Source organism: Chelmon rostratus, chromosome 19, assembly GCF_017976325.1.
Source record: "Chelmon rostratus isolate fCheRos1 chromosome 19, fCheRos1.pri, whole genome shotgun sequence".
In the NCBI taxonomy this organism is placed as follows: Eukaryota; Metazoa; Chordata; class Actinopteri; order Chaetodontiformes; family Chaetodontidae; genus Chelmon; species Chelmon rostratus.
In genome coordinates this window covers 15,968,321-15,988,804 of record NC_055676.1, presented here as the reverse complement: position 1 = coordinate 15,988,804, position 20,484 = coordinate 15,968,321, and the positions used below count along the sequence as shown (strand labels likewise).

Here is a 20,484-nt window from a genome sequence, read left to right as displayed (position 1 = left end):
TGTACCCTGCCAGTGTGTTTTGGAAGCTACAAACCAGAAGCTGTACCAAACATTACCACTGCTGCTAACAGATATGGGACGAATAAGACGAACAAGGCTCTGACCTGTGGTACCTTGCCACCATTGTCCAAGTCCAAGTCTCCATCTGCCTTGTCTCCCAGAAGCCCCTGCACCTGGTACTCCAGCACATAGCTGTCGATGAAGCGCTCCAGCTCTTCGATCTCCTGTGAGCGCGTGCTCCCAGCCTCAGATGAAGCGGACGCCACAGATGAGTTCTCCATGGCAACCAGCGCTTTGATGGGTGGAAGGGGGAGGAGGGGAAGGGAAGGAGGAAAGTGACCTGTGCAAGAAGGAAGAGAAACAGAGCGATGGGTGAGCTAAAAATGCAACATGACTTGGAGCTTCCATGTTGCGACATCCATCGCCTGTGTTTAAGAGAAGACCTTGATATGATTATCAAACAGACACAAGGTAAGCCACGCTCCAGGAGGAGTGGATAGATTAGGTTGTTTACACTTCATTTTGCCAAAATAGTCACGGCAGCATCTGCCTGTTGAGTACAGTTGCCTGACAAAAGAAATGTATCAGTGATTGTTTTGATAATTGGTTAATCATTTTAATTATTTAACATGAAAAAATGCCAAATATTCTCCTGTTCCAGCTTCTCAAATATGAAGATTTTATGCTTTTCTTACTCGTACATGGTAGAAAAGGGAATATCTTTGGGTTTCGGACTGCCATGGCTGAATAAACAAAGAATCTGAATCCAGGGAAAGTGTAACAGGAATTTCAAATCAAGAAAATAGTGCAGATTAATTAATAATGACAATGATTGTTAGTTGCAGCCCTAAATACCAGCACTTACAACAGCATTTCTCTCACCTTGGTCCCCCTCAACTTCCCAACACTCAATGAAGGCACATGACCTCACTGCTGTCAACAAACAGCACTGCTTGCTTCCAAAGTGTCCAACAGCAAGACGGCAGGCCCAGGTTGTGTTTTCACTCAGATTACATCAAATCCATCTGCTGGAAAAAAAACCTCAGACTCATCTCAGCCAACTCCTCTATCCAAACTCCCTATGGTGACACCGTTAATACACTTCTCCACGTCCTTTTCCCTCTTTGTTTTTCCACCTCTTCCCTGCTGTCTCTCTCTCATGTCAGTGTTGTGTGTGTGATCACCTGACCCCTGGCCAACAGGGAAGCAGCTTCCTGCCTGTCTGTCTATTGCTACTAAGCTCCTTTACATCATGGCTTGATCACCAGCCATGCAAAGAGGATTTATGGCCCTGGAGCACGCAGAATGGTATCTGCTGAGCCCTGGGGACTCGCTGGGGAGCCCGGTGCATTTGCAGCCAACAAGTCAGCCACACAAAGTTAAAAGCCTTTGTTTTGTTTTTGGCCATGGGGCTCTCTAGTGATGTGGTAATGAGGAGTGCCGCATCCAACCAACACTTTTTTTTTTCTTTTTTTTTTACATGAAGTCTGATTTGAACTGAACTGCTGCGCTGTGTATTACTCTATCTATATTATCAAACAACAACAAAGTAAAGAAAAGATTGCGATCACACCAGCTGTTCATCAATCTACAACAATCATACTCATTTTTGTGTACCAATAACACTAAAAACCGTATGTACAACAACTGAGACCAAAAGGGAAGGGCTCCACTGGAAGATCAGACCTCAGGGTCAGCTACAGGACAGCACCCCTGTTGTGCAGAGACCTGGAACCTGAACCAGTTCTGTTGCTCAAGGACAATTTAGCACATCAAAATCTCCCTGCTTATCACTACCCTGCTGCTTTTCTTTGTGTACAATTGTGACTAATGCTTTTATCTCTGAATACTATCTAGCAGGGTCAACATGTCCTAATCTGACCTACTGTAGTGTCAGTAGTCTAATCCATATGTGTCAACAGTATAATCCATCCATACATTGATGCCCAGGCTTTGATTAGCCTGGTGATTTGCAGCTAGCAGGCCACAGAAGCATCAGCTGCCTTGCAGACATACTTTATCCTCGGCAAACACCACGTGATGCATAACCCTCTCAAGCAACAGTGTATGTATTTGAACATGTAAAAGCATAATCATACAGTACAAGTGCAGGCACACATGCACATACACGTGTGCACACATTTCATTTGCCCTAATTTCATCTCTTTATGACAGTTTTGATATGTCTCCTTCCTTTAATTGATTCATTGCTTATTCCTATTGTTATTAAGACAAATTTTATTTGCATTTGAGTGTTCGTGGTAACTTGAGAGCGTAAAACAAACCTTTAAATTGAGCTATAAACATTTGGAAACTTAATGAAGACATGCATATTTATATCTACTAAGCCACAGTTCATGAAATACCATACTTCCACGCAATAGCCCTGCACTATATCTTTGCTTAACAAAGATTATAGTATTCAGCTTTTTTGCCATAGCATCATTGAGGTGTTCATTGTAGGAGCACTGATAACACGCTGCATGGAATTTTCAACTCAATTCATAATTTTAACTGCTACAATGTGAAGCAGCAGAGCTTCATTAATTACGACACAATTTAAATGAATGGAGAAGCAGTCAATAATAGTAGTCTGGATGTTTGCAACACATTGACGCATATTGGTGGTGGTTGCAGCTGAGTCAGATGTCCTACTCTTGTCCTTGACATGTAGTATAGAATTACTGCCTGAAAGGAAACTGCTGCCAATAGCTATTGATCTGTCCATTAATGCAACTCTCATCTAGCCCTCTGTCTCTCAGCCTTAGCATCAGTGATTTTTAACCTTCTGTGAGATACTTTCATAGTAGGTCATGTGCAGGGTCTTAAAAAAAAAAATCACCAGACCTGGGCATGCATTATAGTCACCCCAAATAACATCATCATCACTATCCAAAGTAAACACTGGTTCTGTGTCTTACTCATAGACCTGATTCAAAGTCCATTCAATCCTGCTGTGTTTCATAATGTTTTGCTCCAGACCTGCAGTGCTCTTTCAAATAATTCGCGTTCACAGGGGTTTTATCTTTCTTCTCATTAACAATAACATCAATGTTCTTCTGGTGGAGCAGAAACAAGTGTGCCTTCCTAACATTACATCAGTTTGATGTTCCGGACATGTGAGAGTCACCAACCCAAACTACCGTCATCCCTGCAAGCTGCAAGAGACACGGAGGTTGGGGTTGGGACCCAGACAAAGAAAAGGCTACTGTATTAAGCATACATGAGAAAAACAAACACAAGTTAGCACAGCAGGCTGATGGCCCCTCTGACTAAACAGAGAACTGACTCTGCAACATGAAGGAGCACAAATAGCATTGCAAGGCAACTCACAGTTTGCATTTTAACTTAGTACTAATGGTCTCTCAGCCTTTCCCCAACACACTGAAACAGAAAGGCAGAATGAGTTGGGGCAGCAAGTAACAATTAATTTCACTATTGATTAATTGCTTTATTATTTTCTCGATTAAAGGAGAAGTGTGCCAATTTCACAGTATTACACACAATCTAAGCCTGTTTAGAGGTCTTACAGGGTGCTTTAAAACCCTTTTTGTGATATACCTCGAGTCCCTGCTGATAGAGGCTGAAGACAACAAGTTTAAAAAAAAAAGTGTAGTGGCTCATGGCTGCATTAGCTGTGACTAGCATGGCACACTCAAATCTCTGACCTGACAGTGAGTCTAACTGTGCTATAGAAGTGTCATGCTCAATCTGTGACGTTAGCCTATTAAATGTTAGGAAAGAGGGAAAGAAAATGCAATTTCACAATTTCCCAAAGCCCAATGTGACAAAGAACTGACTCATGCTTGTTTTGTCCGACCATCAGTCCAAAACCCAAAGATGTTTAGTTTAATATCATAAAAGACAAAGAAAACCAGTCAATATTCACAACTGAGAAGCTGAAACAAGTTAATTCTCTGTCCATCCACATTCATTTGATTGGCTAATTGCACGTCTAGAGTGAGTGAGAAGCGAAGCCTAAAACCAACTGCGAAGTGCAGATCACCACGAATGAGAAACAAAGTCGATCAGACAGACAACAGTCATGCTGATGAAGCAACTTGTCGCAGTGGACATCGCACTGTGAACATTTTAATGTGGATTGTAGCATTGACCTTTGTCTGTTTGTCCCACTTCTCATTCTAAAAGTACATCTTTCAGTCCTCCTTCCCACCTACCCAAACTCCTCCCCTGCTCCTCCCTCCTCTCCACCCTTTCGCTGTCCACTCCCTCCTGCCAGCTGTTCCAATAAAGAACTGCCTGCCGCTGTGCTGGCCATACTTTTAGCTTCATTTTTGAGCAGTAGCTGAAGAACTCAGTATCCAGCACTTCTGGACATCAAAGTTTACTTCTACAACCTCTTAAACAGCTTGTTCAGGCAACATCATGAAGTGGTGTTCTAAATGTGACGAACATATAATTAGAATCACTTGAAAGCAGTATAATTCAACACCATTAGGAGCCGAAATGACCATAAAATTGAATCAACACCTCTCCAAAACACTTTCAAAAAAGACTGAACATTATAAACTTCATAAAGGCAGACTTTAGATAGAGGACTGTTGCATAAGACTATATTAGTTTTAGATACCGTACATGTACCTAAGAAACTGACAACTAAGCATTTGAGCCGCTGAACAATTCTAGAGATGTGGGCAGTGATTCAGAGGTCTGGAAACCAGGCTAAGAATATACAGAGTAGGATATTGAGTTGACTGAATGGCGCACTAAAACTCTGTGACAGCCAGTGACACTACAGGCCAGCAGAGATAGATCCAGACTGCAAAATGCAAAGCAGCATGTGCTACAGTATAACCAAGCTGAAGACTGTGCCCAAAGCCTGGCACCATCCAGGCAGATACTAAAAGGGGCCAGACAGACACAGCATGGCACTAGACAGCACACGGTTTCTTTGTTTGAGAGCACAAGACAAATGGCAATCTACACCATCCGTACATCATGATAAGATACATCACCCAACAGCAGAGAGGAGATTGATTACTAATACACAGTTTGATGCATGCATGCAAAGGGGGGAAAAAAATTCAGATAACGTAGTCATCTTCACTTTTATTTTGAAAACAATATGCATGACACAAAGTTCAGAATGCATGGTAATGTGGTGAAGTCACACATTCGAAGGCCCACCGAATGAGGGCTTTTGCATACTTATCACCAGGTGTATCATAAAACATGCCCAGTTCTTTTCTAAGATTTACTCATTATTGACTTTTTTCCCTTGTTATGGATGTTAAGGATTATGCTTCCCTCTCCATTCTCCAGTGTTACTTCATGGATTCTGAGTCACTGAAAAAGCTCAAATCTAAAAGTGTCACTTATTTGTCAAATAATACAAATTTCAGCAAGACACAACACAATATATATCACACACCAAGTAAAACAAGCTCTGAGCCATCAGTGATTTACAGCATTTGATATAGTTATATAACAACCAAACAGTAAGAACCATAATCCACACAACCCAAACAGAGCACAGCATGAGACCCCGTCTCCCCACTTGGAGTCCAAGTAAATGTTCTCAACCCATGCAGCGAGAGCTGCTAATACGTCTAATCTGGTCTACTACTGACTGGCTGGCTTAACAAACTCACACTTGGGTTTAATATAATTTGGAGTAATCTATTCTTGAGAGGCGTTTTTAAGTCTAATCATTGATTTGACATATATGCTCGGAGATGTGAGTATGCATGTTAGCAAATACATTAGAAGGAGCAGCAAACAGATTTTGCTGCATTGTGAAAAAAAACTGTTGTGACCTTATTTATATAATATACACTACATGTGCATGTGCATGCATGAAAGCCAGGCATTTGAAAAACTGAGTGGCAGTGCAGAAAAAAGAATCTATCCAAAGTTAATTGAAGCACACTACCCTGTATTTCACTGCACGTGTTGTATGAGCATGTGAAGAACTAAATTAGATTTAGAGAAGATTTGGGTAGTTGCTCTTCTTCTGTAGCATGAACAAAATACTTGCAATTTTCAGCAACACTTTAGAAAGGTGGCATGCCTGTAAATTGTGTTGAAAAGTGGCAAAGTTCTCAACTCAAAGTGGCTCTTGCTTCGCTCACATCCAGTGTTATTGTACAGTGGAAACGATGAGGCCGGATTGTTGTGGACAGGAAATCAAAATGCTCCTTTGATCCTATTTAGGAGCATGTAGAAACTCAGGTGGTACAAATGTGAGAAGCCACTGAAAAATGCATGTAAAACGCACACAACCTCTTCTGCTGGGAGAGCAATAGTAGCCGTAAACTAGAAAATTGCATTTACACAAAGTTGTAACAGGTACAATGTGTGTTTGCAGTGCTAAAATTACAAACCAACTTCAAAGAAGTCTGTTGTACTTCCCGCCTCCCATTCACTGAAACAAGCTGCTGTGAGTAAATGTGTTTACTCATACAGTGTGAGTTGGCCTGAATCTAGAGGAACTGACCAGTAGAAGATAGCCTGCACATGCAACAGAGGGGGGGATCCGAGTGTATGTGCATGCATGTGTGTGTGTGTGGTGTGTGTACACTTAAAACAATAGCCCCATTGTCCCCCTATGCCCCTGTAGTGACCCAATGGGAGAGGATTGGGAATGTGCAGTACTGTGGAGCTGATGGGACAATGGTTCAACAATGCTACTTTGTCCAGATCCACACATATACAGAATCCTGGCAAACAAGTGAGGGTGTGTAGTTCAGCTCAGGGTCTTCACAACATGTATGGAGTGTGGGTAGAAGTTCTGAGGCCTCAAAGCTGAACAGCAACAACAGTGAAAAGAGAGGCAACAAAGGTTATTCTGCAACAGAACTGTGACCATCATTGGTTAGGGCTGAACACATGGGATTATGACAAAACAGGTGACTGTGAGAGCAAAGGGTCAGCTATAGAAAGTCCACAACTGTGGCAATTGTCCTGCAATTGGCTGTGTCCAAAACATACAGGCATACAAACAATTTGGTTGCTAACTATTCTGCATTCCTGCACTAGGTTAAAGGCCTTGTGTCCTCAGCCATCAACTGATATCACTCCTCTTATAAGATACTTTTATCAACCATAACCCATGTGATCTCTTTCTCCTAATTTTCTCTCCTTTCACAGTCACTCATCCATACACCTCAGGCACCGAAACGAGCAGCAGTTCCCAGCGAAATGAGGCTAGATTTCTTCTACGCAGGCTGACTCAGGGTGTTCCAGTTTTCTGCAGGCTACTCCCACTCTCTCCATAACATGCAGCTGTGCTCGCTCCTCCTCCTTTCTCTCAAACACTGCAGGTGTATAACTGGGTGTGTGCCCCATCCCAGAACACTAACCCCATTTCTGAGACATAGAGGTATGAGTACATGCCGTTCCTTAAATCTTTCATTTCCTGTCACCGTTTGACCTGTGAGGGCAGAGTTCACAGCCTCATTCATTCATCAATTCATCACATCAGTGCAGCGCTCACATGTGCTGGGACTGCAGATCACTGGGCTGATGACACTGCACTGACTGGTCTAAATAAAGCTGTGTTTCAGGCCAAGTTTAAACATCAGCAATACTCAATTTTCTATTACAGTGACAAGGCCATCATAGCATTTCTATTTCAATGCTGAATAGTTAACTTTAAAGAAAAAATTAGACCGCTGCTGCAATATAGTCAGGGAAGATCCTAAGAAATTAAAGGTTACATTATAAGGGTGCACCTATTGATCAATCGTCAAGCATTTCACTGATTAGATTAACTCAATACGAGAAGATCCAAAGCAAAAAGCTACTTTAATTTCATGTGCCACCTCAGTCATGAGGATTTAAGCAATTCAGTCATCAACACACACCTACACTGAATTACAAGGTTTGGATGAAACCTATGATTCATTTGTACATGGATAAGTCCTATATATTGTGCAACAATCCGTACATGTCATTACAAAGTCAGGATAAAATGCAACATTTCAACTGACGATCTAAGAACTGTGAATCTGAATCCATGGTCCAAAATTAGTTAGCTGATGGCTTTTTAGCTGTGTCACCAGAAGGACACATTACATACACTTTTATGCAACATATCCTGCAAGCATGGGCCCACTTTTTGAGCACTTACTTACACGTTGGCCACGTACGTCTAGGAACATGTAAAATAGTACTATGATTAAGTTTCATCCACTGACATTTAATCCATAATAGATTGCTAATCAATCCACACGTTTTTTGACTGTACCATGTTCACAAAAGGTAAAAAGCTAACCAATGATTTCATCATTCTGGATAGACTTTAGATGCCAGGCACTTACCCAAGTTAAATGATAACACAATGACTACAGGGTTCAGGACGAGACACTGGCCAAACCTGACTTGCAACTAAACAGACTGATGAATTAGCATGTGCCTCCGCTTGTGGCAGACAGGCAACTTGGGAAAGGATCATACACTGTGAAGTATCCTTTAATCAAAGGAACAGATTTCCCTCTAAACAGGATTGAATTCATTTGATTACCAATTCATCAATCCATTCTCTGTTGAAAGGGCTCTCTGTCTAAGATAAATGCTGCAAATTTTATCTTGCTTTTATGCATCAAAGGGCGACAAATCCTGTCTCACTCAAATCAGGAAGGCCTCAGTTGTGGGACTTGCGGTAGCATGCACACATTTCTTTACCTCACTAAAGACAGAGATCCAATCAGTCTCTGAAGAGCAGGAATCTCAGGAATGTTACGAGCAAGCTGGACTTAAGCATAACCCAAAAAAAACAGTGCAACACTCAGGATAGAAAGGTTTTAAACTTACAACTTATGAGCAATGTTATAAAACTGTATTGATTTTTAGTGGCAGGAGAAGTTTGTTTCAGCACACATTCGACCTGGTTTATGTTTGCCCCAGCTGGTTCTAGTTCATAAAAAATTAGGCAAACCAACTACCTAAACAACTGTTTGTATCTGCTTCAGGTTTTATAAGAGAAGGCAGATCCTACGTTACATATGAAGTGAAGGTATATCACTCCCCTCTGGTCTGCCACAGACGACCAGCAGCTGTTATCCAGTCTTTGTTGTTAGGGTCAACAGCTGAGGCAGGTTGCTGAACTGCAGCAAGCTCAGCTCCTTTCCAGGGTAGACTGACATCTAACATCTCAAACGGCCATTCCGGTTGTTCCTGCCCTAAAAGTACAACGTTACCGAAACCACACTGATTGCAAAGGTGATCGGCATGATTCAATCATTACCATACAGTTTCCCCCCCTTATTTTACACTCCTATAACCACGCCCATGCTGTCTGATACGCTAGCACTGCGTGTATCCGTTAGCCAAGTGGTGTATCTTTACAAGACGTTTATGGCAACGTTGTCCAAATGACTGCACCATTATGTCCCTGCCAAAGTAACAAAGCCACATCTGGAGACGCCTCCACACCCTGGTGCCCGCGTAGCACCGGTAACAATGGTGACGCAAGATTTGCGGCTAACCAGCCGGGCTAACGCTAGCTAGCTCTTAAGTACAACAGTAAACAATAGGCCAAACGTTAAGAATTCAACGCACCCTCCGTCAGCTGAGCTATATCAACAGGTCTGCAAAGCATAACCAGGTCACTCAACGACAACTAGCAGCAAATCCAGCACATCAAGTAAAACTGTTATCTGGTTACCACGGTTATAGCACCGACAGACACCTTCGCCGGCTTAAAATTAGATAAATCCCTACCCGAAGTGAGATTCTGACTCCTGGGGAACCCGGGATCACCTCCTGAGATCAAATCTGCCGTGTCATGGGTCCGTTTCCCAAACAGAGACGCGGGGAAGGGGATTAGATATCTAGTGGTAGCTAACTCCGACGTCCCAGACTGAGGAAAAAGGGAATGCAGGAATGTGACGTTCAGTCCGGTTTGCTGGCAGCGTTGACACGTGCACCCAGAGTGAAGCATTGTGGGAAACGTGGTTCAGTATTAAAGTAAGCTAGTTGATTAATAACTGGTTTAACGTGTCACGTTATCCTTTGTCGTTGCCTCCTTACGTGGATAAACTGAAGTGAAATAAAATAAAATAAAACATGGTCAAAACACACCTTTTATCCACCTTTTTGATTTTGAAAAACACACTTATCAGCTACTTAATCCTCAGGTGAATCTTTTTGAATGCAATCCAATATGGTAGCAACAATAATCACAGTGATTTAAATTGTAAAAACATATGAGCCTCAATCAATCAATCAATCAAACTTTATTTCTACAGCGCCTTTCAACATCCAAAAGGAGCACAAGTCGCTTAACAAAGAAGAATAAAAACAACAAATAAATAAAATAAATTAAAACAACTAAAAAGAATTTAAAAAAACACACAGTCAGAAGGAGACTAAGCCTTAAACGCCAGGCGGTACAAGTGCGTTTTAAGATGACTTGTATTTATTTATTTAAATGCAAGATTATCACAGATTTAACACACATGTCTACATTTTTGACACAAATAACTAACAACTTTTAAGAGAAATAAATCACAACAGTATGAATAGAAGCATAATAATTTCCAGATTTCAGACATTTTACATGGTCTACAATGTAAAATTAAAAACTGGCACACAATGCCAAACACTGAGGCTCTTCAATAGCTGAATGTATCTGATATTCTAGAGCTTTTCTACATGTTCCTCAAAAATAAATAAAGCTATGCATGGTGACAGTCCCTAACATGACAGTAAACTGCTGATTTATATGAAGATCTGTTCCTCTCACTTGTTTGTCCTGCCAAAAGCGGCAGCTATTGTTATACGTTGATCATTAACTTGTGGTTATACTTTCCTTTATTTGTCACGCACACAGGTAAACAGTGTGTGAATAATCTCACATCTACTTTCACAAAGTGATTGATAAACCTTGGCAGAGAGCTATTTGTTGTTATTTAAGCAATTAGCAGCGAACTGAGTAGTTGGATGGTAGGACAGGAGGTATATGGCAGATCAAAGGTGTGAATGTATATACTTTTATACAATTTTAAACAATTTTGGTTCATTCATATTTCTCAACCAAAAATCCCGACCTGATGTCTGTCGCAGAATTACACATGTAAAATGTCAAATAACTGCAGATGCAAACCTGCTGAAAAGTCTTTTCAATGTAATCACGACCCCTTGTGGATGATGAGAAAAGTGCAGCTGACTTTTTTTTTGCTTGTGCGTGGTTCTGACGGTTTGTGGATGTGTACATACCATGACTACACCACTGTGATTTATCAGGGTCTTCAGTCGGTACTGCGGACAGCTGGAAGACAGAGCTCAGACAGATTGACTAACAGCCAGACCTGCATGCAAACATGACACACATCTTCCAGAAGTAAGTTCGACACCAAGAACAGACAAAATGACACACAATATAGACAGATAGACAGACAGACAGCTGAGTGGAAGAACTTCCCCCCGCTCCAGATGGCGACAGAATATGTTCGCCACCACAGTCAGAGGCTAATTAACTACCATGGTGTGATGGAGACTCCAGCAGGTTGCTACACCCCCCCACCCCCACCCCCTTCTTCTTCTTCTTCTTCTTCTTCGTAGTCTCCCTTTCCTCCCCACTCCCTCGCCCACTTCTATGTCTATCCTTAGTCGTCCCATAATTACTTTGTTGTCCTCCTCACATCACCCGCAGCACCGCCCGCCATTCATTGCTCCATTTCCCTCCCATGCTGCTGTGCATTTTCTCCACGCAGATGCTCCATATCCTGTCGTCTGCACATGAACTCACCTGTAGCTTTCTTCTTTTGATATGTCTGGAAAAAGTTCAACCGTTGATGCGCTGTCAAAGCAAAACTGTCAGAAAACTAGAACTTCATGCAGCAACACAGTCAAATATGTATCTGTCTTACATTGTAATTCAATGTGCCTGCTGAACAGCACATTTGAGGCTTGTGTGAAGAGCAAAGGTGTAAATGTTTGTAAGATTCAAAGTAATTTGCATTGTTGCCAAGGAAACAATGGTGTTGAACTGCTATATAATTTCTGTATTCTAAAAATGTCAGCACTTATTGCAACACACGCAACACTTTGAAACGTTGTTCATAAAAACGAATCCATTAACATGATTTTTTTAACTTTTTAACGTTTGTCTCTGCTCTTCGTGTTATATTAAAGAAACCCACAGAGGAGACATGATTGAACTCTTTCTCATGGAAACTTTTATTGTTTTAATGTGTTTAGTCAGAAACGAAAGGGGTGTAAGCAAACAAGGTCATACAATGACCTCAGTCTCATTTGCATGTAGGCAATAGCAGACGTTTATGAGCATATATGAATATACATATAAACATTAATCGTGTTACAAGTTTATTTGGCCACTTTTCCTTTTGTTGAAGTGAACTTTGCAGTTAATAGCCAGACTAATGTTGGTTTGACTGTGGTACAGTAAATTGTGTGGAGAGAGAGAAAAGAAGGAGAAGCACAGGCTGAAATTGGCCTTGCTCCTCAGGTCGCCATGCACAAAGCTGAATCCTCACCAGAGGGATGGTACCAAGGCACCAATTAGCAGTGGAGAGGGCGCATGATGATATTTCCGTGTGCTTGTGGCCTGGGCAGCTCCGTCTGTGTGTTATAAAAGGCAAAACCATAAACATGGAATTAGACAGTACAGGCCCCACAGCTCTTAAGGTCACAGACTCTGCCCTCCTGTAGCTTGTGAGAGCAATGCTGCGACACAAACAACACCGGCCAGCGAATGGTTATTATTGTACGTACGGTTTTATAACAGGGCGGCTGATTATTTGTGCTTGTGTTCACTAGGCCAGCGGTCCTGATGCAGCGGTGCACTGTGGTTCTGCTCTTTTATTGTTAGGTCGAATAGGTGCAGGAGATAGGTGTGGGAGAAAGATCACTGTGAACTACATAGAGAGAAATGAAGTGGGTGGAAGTGACTGAACTTTTCTTTGTGTAAAACACACATGGGCTCACACACACACACATTAACGCTCAGACAAATAAACACACTGAAATTGGCCAGGGTTCAATTTGTTGAGTAACAAAAACATGATAGCTTTCTAACCAGCAGGTGGGGGCAGTAGACAGATCATAGGACGGCTGTGCACTGAGCAGCGCCATTATGTTGGGCTCTAAGTCGGAGATCCAGCCTAATGTAACCTACATATACAAGGGATGTAAAGAAAATCATGAAATACTTCATCAGTATACTGTAACACAATATCCATGCAATAAGTACTGCTGTTGTGGAAATTAATCCAATCTTTTCAGGCTGTCGGACATGTGTTTGTTCAATTGCATGGTAAAAAAAAAAATAGGAAAACATCAACAAACAGGTCTATTAATTTAAAGATTTCCCCACAAACTTTATCTACAAGCAGCAGCCTGAATAGTGAGAGTGGATTTTTCTACCTTACTTGGGATGAATCCTCTACAGATCATAACAATTTATACATTATACGAAAGCACAAAGCCTCACGTGTCTATCAGTGTTAACCATTTTAAGATCCCAATATCACAGTGACAAAAGTTGCTTATTTTGTAACAGCAGAACATACCAAACAGAACAGTAAAATAAAAAAAGAGGAGAAAAAAACTCACATTTTTGCCATGTTTGCATCACATATTCTGACCTTTTGTTAGTAAACCACAATCAGGAAGGTGGAGCTGCAAATATTTTCTTTATTGATTAATCAGCCAGTTATATTCTTAATTTATTGGCAACTGTTTGGTCCCTAAAATGTCCTAAAATAGTGTCCTTGGAATAAGCAGGACATCAGTAAATATCAAACTAACAGTCCATAATGATATTTTCTGTAAAGCAGTACATTTTCACATTTGTGAACCTGCAACCAAAATGTTTGGCATTCTTGCTTGAATAATGACTTAAATGATCACTAGTTGCCAATTTGTTTTCTGACCATCAACTGATCCCATGATTCGACTAATCGCTCTATTTTTTTGTGTGTAATTTTTTGGCAGAAGAAGTCAATTTATCCTGGATCAAATGTAAAACCAGGGATTATTCAAGTTTCAATATAATTATTTTGTAATAACTAATTAAAGTAGATCAAACATATTTATTTGCTCTTCACTTTGTCCTTCAGCAGCTTTCTTCTCCAGGAGCAGAGGGGCCGCCCTGCTCCCACCCACCCCCCGTCCTGTCCCCGGCAGCCTGACACTCCCCCTGCTGTTGAACTGCGGTAGAGCGTGGACCGTCTGAGGAGTGCGTTGACAACTCCGGGCCGTGTGTGCCCGCCTGCCTGTATGGTGAGCACCCGTTGAGTAGGTGGGTCTGCTGGAAGGGAGTGGGAGAGGTGGGAAAGGGGCAGATGGAACACAGAAGGAAGTTCACCAGCGACACATAGTGTGTCAGAAAGTGGAGAGGGACGGAGAGGGAGGGGTTCAGGGAGAGGTAGAGGAGGCAAAACTGAGAGAATGAGGGGACAGATATGCAGAGAGAAAGGGCGGCGGGTGGTGAGAGGATGAGGGGGGGCAAGGTGGAGTAAAGGATGGAGAGGGGAGGTGAGAGATGTGTCAGGTACCAGAGGGAGAGGTGAGAGAGACGCAATGAGCAGCAGGGGTAGGAGGGAGGGTGACAGGTAGGGATGGAGGGTGGAGGAGTTGGGGGGTGATAATGATGTCAGGTGCAGGAGGGTACTGGGACGGGTGGATGGTGGAGGGAGAGATGTCCTTCTGTGACCTTCAACAATAGTGATATTTGAATGTGACAGAGAAAGTAAATGAAAAAACGTGATATTTGTAGCTCTGCAGCTTATGTTAAAATATAATGATCCATCTGACGTCTGTTGGAAGGGTTGAAAACTCCCACTCTTAAATTTGACTTTGAACGCAACACCTTTTAGTCTTGGTATCCCACCTGAGAACGTACCAAGCTATAAATTAAGATATCAGTTAAAGATTTTGCTTTTGGCAGCAATAAATAAATAACACTTTTTTAAAAATCACTTTTTCCTGGTTAAAGCCTCAGCCTCCATGTATAGTACAGTGGAGACAGGATTGTGACCTTGAGAAGATCACAGCGAAACTGCAGCTGAAAACAAGTTTATTTTTGAGTTAATGCAATAAAAATGATTAAAAAAATGAAATAAATTTTTTAAAGAACATGTTATTTGTGTTCAAAAGTCAAAGTCTATATTAATTTTTGCACTATAAATATATCTACAAATTTTTGCTGAAAAATAATCAGCATTATCATTAGAGATTAGAGTATATAAACTGAAATTCAGTCAAGAGCCCCTCAAGACATGGTTTAAAAGACGAAAGAACATAAACATAAGTATGTAAGAATATGCTTGGAATACTAATTAAGTATATATATATATATATACACACACACACACACACACACACACATTAATAATAATAACGTTAACAATTCTTAAAATGACATCTACTCCTTCTCCCTCATTGGAAAATCAATATCAATGATTATTTTAATTTCAAAAGTTTAACTGCTGTGTACATGATGTCTCCTACTTCACTGAAAAGTCCATCCTCGGTGTAAAAGCGCACTGGTGCACACTTACATTTGAGCCCGCAGCCTTCTAGTGTCAAGCTCTACATATACATCATTCTTCACAATGAAGCTCAAACATCCAAGTGAAGTAACAATGAGCACAGCACATTTGTAAAGGAGGTGTGCTTTAAATACAACTGTTCCACATTGCTCAGAGTACAGAAGACTTTAAGTAATACTTAACCATGAAAACCCTCCAGATCTGTATTCTCATGAAACCCAAAAACAGACACTACCCAACACGATGTAATGTTTTAAAACTATTAAACTAACTTTTTCGTCTGAACGCTTGTGACAGATGTCGGTGACATGTTTCCTGTTCATTTACGTCAGCCTTCAGGGATTTTTCATTATCCCTCATGTCAATGTGCTGGCAGTTTAACCTAGTCTAGTCTCGCTCATTTGTGGGCTATGTAGGAGCATTATGCTGTCTGGGCATGAGTAAAAGCTGGAGTCATTTCAGGCATTTTGAGACAAAAGGAAAGTTGAAAAAAATGTGAGGAATTGCATTTACAGCCTTGTGTTAATACTCCAAGTTAAATGTGAATTTGACCTCCTTTGAGAATTGCTATTTTTTCTAAACTTATACTCTGGGATTTCCTGTGTATTAACATTGCATACATTGATTACCAATAGCTGTCTCTCTTTCTTTCTTTACAAATAGTTCTCTCACACTCTTTGCCCTTGCTTACTGATATGAATGAGGTCTGATATAATGTCTTTACTTTTGATTAAAAAGTAGCTTTTTAACAACAGCCATTTTTGTCTAACAGTAACTTTCTTTCCCATGCATATTTCTTTGCATGATGTGGCTACATGGTTTCACTTCACTCTTTTCCTCCTGTGTATGGGTGTGTGCGTGTGCACGTGCATGCAAGGACACGTGTATGTGTGTGTATGTGTGTGTGTGTGTTGAGCAAGAGGACTCCAACTAGGGGTGTTAAAACCGAAATCTCAGCCCACTGACTGACCTTGTCTGAACTGTACAGGGCATGCAGTGATAGCATGAGGTGCCTTCAGGTCAGAATAGGGTGTTAAAATTACCCAACATAACATCTGTGTGTGTGTGCTTGTTTGTGTCTTGTCTGGGAGTGGGGGGGAGGGGGTGAAAGGAGTGTGTCTGGTTATACCGCGTTCATGCCCAGCCAAACTACATCCCACACAAGGCTGAGAGACTGTGGGCTCCTCTGGACCTTTTTTTAATTAAAACTCCTCACTTTCTTCTGTATGTGTGTGAGAGGGCATGTGTATGTATGTGTCATGGCTGCAATCATGTTAATGCATTCAATTCTCACGGATGCTAAAATATATTTATTTTCCAGACGTCTCTAATGTGTGTCATCTGCATGTTAATGAGGTCAAATCTTTTTCTTTTTTAATAAGCACTATGTTGCTGCCATCATTGTGGTCAGAATTGCAAAGTTAATCAATACAATTAATATAACTGCGTAATTAAGATTACATTGTACTAAAATTAATATACAACAATAGCTATTTGTTAAAATATCTTTTCTTTCATTTATTTTGGATCTTCAAACTTCAGTGGATCCTGTCAGCTGTTTTATAACACATGGTATTTCATTGTGGGCTGAACTTTTTAACCAAAGCAAATGAAGGTTATAGATCAAGCTGTGTCATCAGATGGTTCACTTGCACATCGAACTGGCTCAGGTGTGCTCTTACAGCAGAGAGTTGCTATGGTATTCACTTGAATTTATCTTTAGTTACTGAAGTCTGAGTTATTTTAAAACCGTTCTGCGTCAGTGTGACATACAAGCTTATATGTCTCTTCAAAGGCATTTAGATGAAACAAATGAAAAACGCTTATATGTTCTATTTCCACTGATTTTGATTGTGTTTAAGTGACACAATAAAATAACCTGAAATCTGTCTGTTTTAATCAAAAAAAAAAAGAAATACACCCAATAGTGTATGGAACTCCAGAGTGTTCAATATAAAATAAATGAAAAAGAAATAATGAAATAAATAAGCACATGAATGAATTATGTAAAATGTATACAGAAAAATAAATACCTGTGCAATAACTGAAGGAATACTAAAAACATTATTATAAAATGTTATTTTATTATTAATTTACATAATTACATTTCATTTCTGATTTTATTACACATTGACATTTCAGCCAATCACGTACCACCTGCCTCTCTTAAGCTAGCAAGCTCAACTGCCACCAAATTTAGCCAGTTAGCACCTGTGAGCTAGAGCAACAACAGTGCCGGCATTATTCAGAATCAGCACCAATGGCTGCTGTACATAAAAACAAAACACAGACACAGTAACTGAACTTGACAAAATTGCTTATGCTATCATTGTTTTTCAGTATTAAAGTAAAGTGTGAGTGTTAGCACTGACAACTACCTGTTTGCTAGCTTGACCAGTGTGACAAGACATGAGGTCTTTGTTTATCTTCACAGAGCTTTGTCTTTCTCTGAGAAACATCATTAGATTCAAAATGTGACAGAATTAACCAGCTAACTTAGCTGCTGCTGTTAACACTGGCTCTTCACATTGATGTTGAGTTATAAATTAAACTCACAAGCCCGCCTAGCAAGCTCGGCAGGTAGCATACGCAGTCTTGTTAAGCTAGTAAATACGAGGACATTAGTTAGTGTCTGCGTGCTGTGTTTATTTATAGCAGCAGTTAAATAGCTAGAACTATAAGAGCTATAACTAGAAATTTGTGACTCTAGCTAACAAGAGCTAACAGTCTGAATCAGTTGTTAAGCATGCTTGCCGAAGAATCGGGACATGTGATGAGCATTGTGGAGTTCCACACAAGGGACATAGCTGCTCTTATTAAGTCTGCAAAGCCTGAAGTAAATACTGAAGCACCAAATTCAAACCCTTAATAACAGCCCTGCAGAGACAAGTTAAGTGTGCAAGAAGTGTGTGCATGTACGTGTGTGTCTGCTGTTGGTCTCTGGCCGTCATGGTGGGGGGTGGCAGTGCAGACCCCAACTGCACTGTAGCTGTGGCTAAAGATGTGATCAAAAGTACAACGTTTTTCATGTGCTGATATATACAGTATGTGTACGTCTCACTGAACCTTCCCAATACTGTAATGTATGGTGCTTTGTGGGTTGTGTGTACAGCAAGGACAAGGTATAGGTATCTTTTCATTGTGAACAAATCGTACTCAAAAGGCACACAATGTAGAGGAAGACAGCAATATGCACCCAAGTTTCACATTTATTCTTTGTAATGGAAGAGGTAAATGCACACTGACACGACGTGCAAGCAATCTGATTGGTGTTTATTGCCAATAGTCACTGGTTCCAATAATTTGGACAGAGCGTGTGCGTGTTTGTGTGTGTGTGTGTGTGCGATTGTGACTCATGCTGGAACATGCCTGTGTTTCAGATTTCTGAGTTTTCTAGTCAGTCACGTTCTGTTTGTTGGCAGAAGTGGCAGTTTCATCATCATCACGAATACACACACATACACAAACAAGCAAGCGCAGTCATTGGGTTTAAATGAGGCCACATATAATGTTCTTCTCAATGTACACAGCATTCAGAGAATGACATTTGACATACACAGTGATGAGATTTCATTGAAACTACCTTTTTCTAAAGACATCGTCCCTATGAAAACTGTTCACACTGAAGTCTGTAGGCTGCTCAGAGTATCTGGGACTTTCTCGCTGTAGAGCTGTGCTGCTGTTGATTTTTTAAATGTGTTTTTTAATGGTGTGAGCAGCACAAACAAATTTACATTCACCTATATTGTATTGTGGTGGCAGCTGAAATAGCTGAAAAGTACATACATTTAATCATGCACAATTAAGCACAGTTTCTTGAAACTCTGCCTCACTGCAAACAGTGAAATGCTAAAGCGCCAGTAATAATTAACCAATAACAGAATATATAAAATATAACACGCAGGGGATCATTTTTCTGCATACCACTTCCTTTACTGGTAATATGATTATCAATGCAGATATTTTACTTCTAATGGAGTATTTTTAAATTGTGCTATTGCTTCTTTTACATCAGTAAAGGACACATATCTCAAAACCTGGACAAATAACTATCTGCACGGCAACATAAGACATGAGCTAAGTGTGGAAATATGTTGTTTTTTGGAATTTAGGTGAACCGACCCATTATGATGAACACAAAAAGATGTACTGTCACTGGTTATACATCTGAAGGCAGGGCTATCTCATAAAATTTGAGAAATGCTTTTAGATTGTGAGTGACGCACTGAAATATTTCTTTCACTCCGGGTTTGTGGAGAGTGTTTTTAATTCGCAGTTAACCGTGTGGCTGCAGGCCGAGTGGCCACTGCGGTGGAAAGGCAGCAGTCAAGAGTCCCTTTTTCATGACCTGTTTGGGTGAGGAACTCTGCTGACACACAACCAACATTTATGTGCATACAAATACACTCATGCTCGGACACGCCCATGCTGCATGTGCACAAACACACACATGGCATGACGCACACACGGGCGCACCACTTCATAATGGCAAAACATGTGTGGATATGTGCACAAAAATATACAGTAAATTCAACGTATGCAACAGATGTATACAGGCATGCACGCATGCCCGCACCTCAGCACACACACACACACAAACACACACTGTAGACACACACAGTAGACACACGCACAGTATTTATTCTAAGAGTGTATCCCTCCCTGATGACCGGTTAGGGTAAGGAGTGCTGCCGGCAAAGCGGACCAATCCAAGTCATTCTACAGTTGATTTACTGTCCCACCACCAGTCCACTACTGTATAATTACCTTAACACACACACATGCACGCACACACACACATGGGCACAGGATTACACACGTAATTACACACACAGTCCCAGAGCTGAAGCACGCACTTACTGTTCACACATATGTACACACATGGATAAAATGTGTAACACAAGGCTAGAAAAATAAACAACAAACAACGCATGGACAAACATGGCCGCTACGCTGACACAAAACCTTTGGCTGTTTTTTCTGTTCTAATTCACAGGGTTTAATT

At 40.8% G+C, this 20,484-nt stretch overlaps 1 protein-coding gene across 4 annotated transcripts in view; it reads right to left on the bottom strand.

Annotated features, from left to right (window-relative positions):
* Positions 1 to 9,827, bottom strand: part of ctif (CBP80/20-dependent translation initiation factor) — a 51,520-nt gene extending 41,693 nt beyond the window's left edge. For all 4 annotated transcript variants that reach the window (XM_041960777.1, XM_041960780.1, XM_041960779.1 and 1 more), the window contains exons 1-2: positions 9,685 to 9,827; positions 105 to 340 (exon numbers count right to left, since the gene is read on the bottom strand). In XM_041960777.1, the coding sequence (XP_041816711.1) occupies positions 105 to 281 (177 nt within the window). In that variant the 5' untranslated portion in view covers positions 282 to 340; positions 9,685 to 9,827. The remainder of the gene's footprint in view (positions 1 to 104; positions 341 to 9,684) is intronic.
* Between the last annotated feature and the right edge of the window lie 10,657 nt (positions 9,828 to 20,484).